General features: G+C 33.8%; 2 protein-coding genes across 2 annotated transcripts; both read right to left on the bottom strand.

The window, feature by feature from the left end:
* Positions 1-1,120: 1,120 nt before the first annotated feature.
* Positions 1,121-2,072, bottom strand: LOC140539785 (olfactory receptor 4B13-like). The gene is given in 2 exon segments (XM_072662545.1): positions 1,121-1,171; positions 1,173-2,072. Coding segments are annotated over 2 exon segments (951 nt in total).
* A 3,446-nt stretch (positions 2,073-5,518) lies between these two features.
* LOC140539614 (olfactory receptor 6N1-like) lies at positions 5,519-6,478 on the bottom strand. Its single transcript, XM_072662356.1, has one exon. It carries the CDS (start codon positions 6,476-6,478, stop codon positions 5,519-5,521), a length of 960 nt encoding a protein of 319 aa, XP_072518457.1.
* Positions 6,479-9,397: the final 2,919 nt, after the last annotated feature.

Below are 9,397 nucleotides of genomic sequence, written 5' to 3' on the forward strand. Positions count from 1 at the left end.
AGATCCATTTACCTACCAAGATTATAATTCTGTTTTTTCAATACCCCATCTGTACACACATGATCAAAAGCCATGATCATGTTCAATTGGCCTAGTCCAAGAGAGTTGAGTCTTAAACATTGTACTGATAGGTAGAGCTTGAATTTTAAGCAGAACTGTAAGCCAGTTGACAGTTGAGAAGTTTGCTCTTCATGAGTTTCATAGTTTCCTTACAGATATGAACCAGCCCCCACATTGACAATATCTAAAGACATTAAAGAAACCAAAGTCTGGGATTGATGTCTTTCTCTGTCTGATTTTTTTTTTTTTAATGCAACAACATCAGTATTGCTAACAGATGATAATCTATTGCTATGAATCACTCATTCTGCTTATTCTGCAACAAAAACAAAGTTAAAACGAATATGGTTTATAAACAAGAAAGCAGGCTTTGTGATTTTTCCCAAATTAAAAACTATTTGAAGAGACAAAAATAAAAATTCAAAATATTGCAATCATTTAGTTTTATACATTACTTTACCAGTAATACTTTGTTGATTTATTTAATATGGTATACATATTATTTGAAATCATGGTTGCATTAACATGACAATTTTTGACAAAGATGTTAATCTAAAAGAGCCAATTAATCTCAATGAAAAAGTGCTAAATGTAGTAAATTTCATGTTTTTACAGCATATGAACATGACATTATGGTTTTGCTTGTAAACTGTAATTTTCGATTTCTCTAATAACAGCAGAATTCACAATTGTATTCACTGCTCACAACTTATTTTACAGAAAAAGAAACATTGATGAAATTTGTATTTAATTGCATTTTTTAAATATTCTCCCCTCAAACTGCTTGAATTGTATTTTTGCAAACCACATACACTTCATAAGTGGAATTCTGTGCTAGTTGTTACTGATTAAGCTTCACTCTAACTGAGAGTCAACTTGGTTAGTCCCTTTGCCAAGAACTGTTTTAAGAAATGAGAAGAGCAGGCTGCTTGGCGTCTGTCCATTAAAAAATAAAGCTGATTGTTGTTTGGTCAAATATACCAGGGAGGTGCTCAGAAATTAGCTGAGTGCTATATAGCACACTTTCACAACATTTGAGTATTACCATCATTTTATGATGCTATAGAGGGCACCGTTTTCCTGACTGGGTTTGAGGCTGTACTGCATCTGCAGAAGGCTCTCTTCATTGCATCCTGCAGCTCTTTATTCCTCAAGCTATAAATGAAGGGGTTCAACAAGGGAGTCAGTACAGAGTAAAGCACAGCAATAATCAAGCGCACATCTGGGTCAAACGTGGCCACTCTATAGGAGATATACACACAAGCAGCAGATACATAGGAGATACACACCACTATCAGGTGGGACACACAAGTAGCAGCCGCTTTCAGTTGTTCAACTGAGCCCATTTTCCTGATGGCTTTCCCAATTAAAATGTATGATGCCAGAATTAGCAGGAAAGTAAAAATAATACCAAATAAAGCAAATGATAGTGATACTACATTGTTTCTTGCAGTGTCAGTGCATGCTAGGCGCACAAGTGAGGTATGATCACAGAAGATATGCTTAACTATATTGGGACCACAGAAGGGTAGTGGCAAAGCTAAAATCAGGGAAGTGAAAGGAATAAACCACCCAAAGACCCATGCTGAAAATATAAGCAAATAACAAACCTTCCTAGTCATGATTAATGTGTAGTGTAAAGGTTTACAGATGGCTAAATATCGGTCAAAAGCCATAACTGTTAGCAAAGCACGCCCTGTTACAGTCAGTGAGAGAAAAATATACATTTGTGCAAAACATCCTGCTTTGGAAATGGTTTTGACCTCCACTAGAAATCCTGAGAGCATGTTGGGGATTGTCGTTGATGTATAGATTATATCACAGAAGGACAGATTGTGGAGGAAAAAGTACATGGGTGAATTCAGTTTGGGGTCTGTTCTGACCAAATATATAATCAAACTGTTTCCCCCTAGTATAAGAACATACATCGTCAAGAAAATAGGAAACAGAATCATGTATTTATCTTTCAGACCCTCAATGATGAAAAATGTTACTGGCTCAGACATGTTCATTTTGGCAAAACAGGAGCTGGAATTCTGGCCTGTAAATAAAAAACAGAGAAATAAAAACAAATTAATAAATAAAAAAACAGCACAAACTATTTAAATAAAATGTCTAGAAATAAAATTAAACAATATAGAAATATATCTAACCACAGTAAGAACTGTCATATAGATAACAACCAATCAAACAAAAGTACATGTATTGGCATGGCTATTCTAAATTTGTAAATTATTTTTTTAATTGTTTATCTCAGTACATTTAACTATGTATAAAAAATAAGCAAATGCAATAAAATCTACTGATGACAACAAAAGAAATCTTAACTAAATCTTTTTCCCTTTATAGTCAGAGTGTATGTATGACTGCCCTTGTTTTTACTTGGAATCTATGAAAAAAAATGACTTAAAGGAAATTTTATATTTTTGCAAAAATGTCATGACCAAGCAACCCCATGTCTCTAACCTATGAAAACATCTCACCTCACTCACAACTGTCCTTATGCCAAATGTTATTTCATTTCTACAAGTATGAGTCTTAAATAGACAATTCAAATGCCATGTGTTTCATTTGCCTAATAAGCAGATTTGTTTGTTTTCATTGATATCAATTAAAAGTTTCCTCCAGACCAATTAAAACCTCAGTGCTCCCTTGTTTCCAGGGTGACTCTGTTTTTCATGTGCTCTAACATAGATAATTACAGAAGCTTAATCAACCCTTTTGGATTTAAAATCTTACCTACTTCATGATTGTAAATTGGTAGGCAATAACAGATAAATGTTTGATTTAGTTTCCAGGATTCTTTAAAGTATTGTAGTTGTTTATTATAGGTGGAATTGCTTAGTCAAAGTTACTTGTTATATCATTTTATGTACTCATGTACTCATTATTTCAGTACGCTGGATATCCTTCACTCCTTAATGTTTCTCAGGAATTAACTTCCAATTCTTAATTACGAGTGAGTGTAATATTTCTGTCACTTAATTTTCCTCTCACAGATGATCAAATAGTTCAAACTGAGGCACTGCAAATAAAATAAAAGAACACAAGCTCTTGTGTGCCTAAATAATGGTCCAGCTCCCAGAGCTAAGTGATTAAGTGTAGGAAACATCCTTGTAAATCTATTTAATGTGCAATGTCAAGCAACAACAGACATGTTATAAATGTGCCTGATTTAGATATCAAAACACAAGCTGCATTACACATATAGAGCCTATAAAAACTATTTACCCGCTTGGATGTTTTCCCATATTTATTGCTTTTATAAATGGTATCATGGTAAATATAATTAACGTTTTTTTATTTTAAAAAAAGGTTTCCAAAAACCTCTTTAATGTAAGTAAAGTAGGTAAAACAGATTTCTACAAAGTCACTTGCAAAAGTATATAATGTAAAATAAGTGACTGCATAAATATTCACAACCTTTATTCAATGTGTCACAAGTGATTGTAGCAAAGGGTACTTGGTGGCATCCCTCACTAGTCTCTTTCTTGCATGGCCACTCAGTTTGTGAGGACAGCCTGCTCTAGGCAGATTTACACATCTGCATATTCCTTTAATTTCTTAATGATGGATTTAACTGAAATAAGGGGATGTTCAGTGTCCATTTGGAAATGTTTTTGTATCCATCCTCTGACTTTCTTCAATAACCTTTTTTCTGCGTTGTGTGGAGTGTTCTTTTATCTTTATGGTGTATTTTTAGCAAGGAATACTTATTAACCAGTGACTAGACCTTCCAGACAGATGCATTTATATTACATTCACTGGAGACACATTCACTGCACTCATCTCCATTTCACTAATTGTGAGACTACTATCACCAATTGCCTCTGTTCTTTTTATGTCTGCCTGTACTGGTGATATCTTCCTCTTTCTTTCTTCCTTTTCCTCTTTCTCTTTCTGCCATGTCCTGGTAATGTAGACAGTGTTTTAACTTGTGAACTAGTTTAAACTAGTGAACTTGCCTCCAACTGTATCTCTTGAAACATGTGCAATGCAGTGATCTCTGAACTTTTTGAACAGCACTCTTGACTTAGCTACATTTCTTACATGTAATCAAACGCCACAGTCAACAAATCCCTGGCCAGTACAGGTATTTGATGTGTTTTATATCTAACACACCTGATGCAACTAATAAAGCCTGATTTGCCTCCTGATTTGCACTGATGTGCTCTGATGAGGGATTCTATTCAGGGGGCAGTTGCATTTGGAGAAACTAATATTAAGTCTGTAAAGCTATTTGAATTGTTCTTGTTTGATTGTTTATAAAAGTAATTTTATAATGGGGGTTGAATATATATATATATATATATATATATATATATATATATATATATATATATATATATACGTACATAACATATCAAGCAACACATACGTTGGTTTAACTGTTTTTCACATTAAAAGATTACAAATGGCATTTGTATGAAAGCTGATAAAATGTATTATAATTCTAATCTAAATAAATAAATAATGCAATGGTTTATATTTAGGAGAAACAGCTGAACTGATGTGGATTTCTTTTTGTCTCTTTGTATGGCAAAACTGTGACTTAATGTTTGTCTTGTCATATAAAATAAAATGTGTATGTTTCCAAATGTATGTTTTACATTTTTCATATTGCAAACAGCTGTATCAGTAAAATTTAAAATCTCAATTACAGTTTAAATATGGACAAAATCTGGACATATCCAAGACTAAGGTATCAGGATTAATTTAATTACATAGCAATATAAAATACAAATAACTCAATAGAACTAGAATAGTTTGCTTATAGTCTATCTTAGTCCAGCCTATTTCTGTCACATACCACATAATATTTAATAGATTCTAACAGCAGTTAGAAGCTTTAATCACAATTTAATGCTTTGAAGACTGTTAAAATCATTCAATTGATTGTTCTTTAGAGAGCCATTTTTGTAAAAAAAAAATGTGTGACTGTGAAAAACCTTTTTTTAAAGAACCTTTATATAATATAATGATTATAGGAAGACAATGTAGACTGATATAGTATACATTATGTGAAGAATTTCTTTTCAAACATGATTGAATAAAAAAAAAAGCCTTTTCTATGTCATTTAAAAGTGAGTGACAAATCAGAATCACACTTGGTACAGTTGAACCACCTTGGTTCTTGTTATGACTAATAGTTTGCTTTTGCACATTTTACAATTTTAATCTGATGAGTTCTGTTGATTGGTAGTGGGAAAGAAAGACAGGCTTTTTTGTAAGACAGACATTAATTTCCATGCTGGAATTACCATGCTGGTTTACTTGCTAATATGTTCAATGTTGTACAGTGCATATAATAGGATACAGTCAAGAAATGTGCCTGTATGCAACATAGTTAACGCAGAAAAACAAGTGGAAAGAGACATCTGTACCACACAGCTTTAACAGGATATTTGAGCACCACATTAGAATACAAGCACATTTCACACAACTCACTGTATCTATTTTATGATGCTACAGAGGGCACCGTTTTCTTGACCAGGTTTGAGGCTGTACTGCTTCTGCAAAAGGCTCTCTTCATTGCATCCTGCAACTCTTTATTCCTCAAGCTGTAAATGAAAGGGTTCAGTAGGGGCGTCAGTACAGAGTAAAGCACAGCAATAACCAAACGTGCATCTGGGTCAAATGTGGTCACTCTGTAGGAGATGTACACACAAGTGGCAGATACAAAAGAAATGGTTACCACTATCAGATGAGACACACAAGTAGCAGCAGCTTTCAGTCTTTCAGCTGAGCCCATTTTCCTGATGGTTTTCCCAATTAACACATATGATGCCAGAATTAGCAGGAAAGTAGACAGAAGGGCAAATAAAGCAAAAGTTAGTGATACAATGCTATTTCTTGTAATGTCAGTGCATGCCAGGCGCACAAGTGAGGTATGATCACACAAGATATGCTTAACTATGTTTGGTCCACAGAAGGGTAGTGGCAAAGCTAAAATCAGGGAAGTGAAAGGAATAAACCACCCAAAGACCCATGCTGAAAATATAAGCAAATAACGAACCTTTCTGGTCATGATTGATGTGTAGCGTAAAGGGTTACAGATGGCTAAATATCGGTCAAAAGCCATCACTGTTAACAAAGCACGTCCAGTTACACCCATGGAGAGGAAAATATACATTTGTGCAAAACAGCCTGCTTTGGAAATGGTTTTGACCTCCACTAGAAATCCTGAAAGCATGTTGGGAATTGTTGTTGATGTATAGATTATATCAGAGAAGGATAGATTGTGGAGAAAAAAGTACATGGGTGAATTCAGTTTGGGGTCTGTTCTGACCAGATATATAATCATACTGTTTCCAACCAGTATAAGAACATACATTGTCAAGAACACAGGAAACAGAATCAATTTTCTGTCTTTGAATCCCTCTATGATGAAAAATGATACTTGTTCAGTCGCATTCATTTTAGAGGATTGGCAACTGTGCAGAAAAAGAGAACAACAAAAAAGACATAAGAATAAGAAAGCACATTTTAGAATTACACAGAGTGTGTTACTGAAATATAGCTGCTATTAAAAAAGCTTCTTGGAAGTCTGACAAAAAAACTGTGAATAGAAAAAAAGGAAGTGTGGTAGTTTCTGAAATGTGTACCCCTTACAGTTGTTGAAAACCAAAGAATCAACGTATGTGTGAGATCTTAAATACACAAATCAAAACAAAGGTGTTCTATTATCTTAATTGGTTGCCAAGAGCAGAGTGTTTGTTTTCCTTCATATCAATTAAATGCTATCCCAGGACCAATTAAAAGGTTTTCCTTGTTTATATGTTTTTCACAGAGTAATTACACAAGGATAATCACCTCTCCTGGAATGAAATTTGAATCTTGGATATTAATTGCATAGTTACATCCAGTAAAAGGGAGTCACCTGTACTACAACATTTACCTAAAGGTTTAATGTATTTCATGTATTTTTTCAGAGATCCACTGCAAATGTAGTTAATATTTCTATTTTAAATAATACATTAAGATCACAAATAATAATTCAACTTCCAAGTTGATAGCTAGAAGATAGTCATACTAAACCTTTGCTTCTCTGAGTATGTTCAAATAATGATACTATACTTTTACAAAAATTGGTTAGTGAGGTTAAGTACTTGCTCATGGGTGTGCATGGGTTTTGGTTGCTTAACCCCTGGCCAGATTTTATGGTGGTTTTAATTGTACTGTAGGTTTGAGCACCAGGGAATAGGAAAAGTCAGTAAAAAAAAAAAAAGTTAACATGACTGTTTTATGCCATAACCATAACATAAAAGGCATTTTTTCAGGATGCAAGGTTTGTAACATATGCACTGTACTGTCAAATCAATTTTCTCAATTAATCTGGATTCAAAGTTTCAACAAACCAGTGTTTCAGAAGAGCTCATGCCATTGTAAAAGGCATTTGATTCTTAGTTGGTACAGCAACAGTTAATTTTTCACAAGCACTGTATAATCCAGCAGTGAATGTCTTTTTCTGCAGTCAGATAACAGTTCATATTTCAGAGTAGTAAGCATTCCTTGTGATTTTGGCACCATCTAGTGGTTTTCCGCAAAGACCAAAGCACAGAGTATGTCTCTGTAGAGATACATGTCCTGTTGAGAGGAATTCAAAGCATTTAAGACATTTGAAATGAAAATTGCTATTTCAGTTATTTTGTATTAGACAACCAAAAGGCAACTAAACAAATCTGGTTTAACCTGTGACAATAATGATACCTTTTTACTCTACATAACAGTTGTCAGGTAAAGAATGCAGATCCAGTGAATCATAAATGTTATATTTATATTTATTATACCAATGGAATGAGACAATACATAACAAATTTAATTAATCTGTTTGTTTAAAGCAAGTTAGAGTAATTGATGTACATTGACAAATCTATGTACCAAAGTGAGTTATTTTAATAAACTGTTGTGAGCTGGCAAATTTATTGGACACATATGTTGAGTCAATGCAACTTTGTTGAATAAAATTTAACTTATTTCTTGTTACCTCAGTAGTCACTTATTTTTATATTGTTTATTGTGTGCTTATTGTGTTACCTTAACCCGGCCTACATTCTCTTACCTGTTCATCTTTCTTATAAACCTTGGATAAGTGCCTAACCATGTTTTAACTAAAGTCCAAGAAGTATTTTTTTGAATTCTTTAAAATATATACACGAGTAAAACAGATTCAATAAGGTCAGTTCCTGTGTTTGCAGAGTTCATGTGGAGAATTAGCTGAGCATTGTGTGGGACCAGTGTCAATGGCAACCAGTGTCAACTGTGTTTATTTAACTGCATATTAAGCTCCAGGTTGGGCACACCTAACATCCATATAGCATTTTTTTAGCATTTTTTCATCATGATGTAAAATATTGAGCAAGAAGTAACCTACACATCTCTGCTGCCGATGAAAATGTATGTTTAGTTTCCAGCACCAACCACCTGTGAACATTTCAGCCAAACATGGACAGAATGCAAATGTTACAAGTACCCCATACGTTGGGTTAATTGTAACACAGAGGGCCTAAGTGTCACCATTGCTAGAAGTCTAGTATGTTGTTACAAACATAATTTCTTCAATACAATTATATGCTATGCTAACTAGATGAGTTTTCTAACTTTAATATTTTTTAATTACGTAAAATAAGTATGTCCAGTGAAAAGAGATTGTGTCAAAAGAGGAAAATTAACAGAAAGTAGAACAGCAAATATCATCTCCATAAAATGTACAGATTGTACTATGTATGAATGTGTAAATGACAAATAAGTGAAGTGTGAAGCTTGGGATGTGTCTGTTAAATTGCTGATAAAAACACACACATTGCTATGAAGGACATTTTACCTTAGGATTTGCCCTGCTGTTTTTACATTCTGTTATACACATCCATGAGAAGCAAATTTCACACTCGGAATCAACTCTAGACTTTTTGTCTGCTTAATTTCATATAAAATAATAAGGAGACTGGCAATATTATACCTCGCTATTCATCAGTCGTCTAATTACCTTTGAAAATTACTGTAAAACAAAAGAACTGTATCAAAACTGCTGCAATTCCGAAAAGGTTTATGTTAAACTTTTGTTGAAATTTTATTAAAATGAATTTAAAATTAATTCAAAGCTGAAAATCTACACTTTAATCACGTCTTGATTGCTTCATCTCAAATCCACTGAGGTGGTGTGTGGAGGCAAGATTACAAAAACTGTCAGCGTCCAAATACTTATGGACTTGACTGTATTTTGTCATAAAACACCCGAGCACTTAGAGCGTGATTACTTGAATAAATGATCCTGATGAGTCAGCAAGTGCCCTGGCACTGCAATCACAGCAAAACTGCAAGGCCAGAACTTTCCTTT

Source organism: Salminus brasiliensis, chromosome 18 (genome assembly GCF_030463535.1).
Source record: "Salminus brasiliensis chromosome 18, fSalBra1.hap2, whole genome shotgun sequence".
Taxonomy (NCBI): Eukaryota; Metazoa; Chordata; class Actinopteri; order Characiformes; family Bryconidae; genus Salminus; species Salminus brasiliensis.

Excerpts from the sequence above, each read along its gene's own strand:
- LOC140539614 (XM_072662356.1), bottom strand. The coding sequence starts at position 6,478 with ATGAATGCGACTGAACAAGTATCATTTTTCATCATAGAGGGATTCAAA.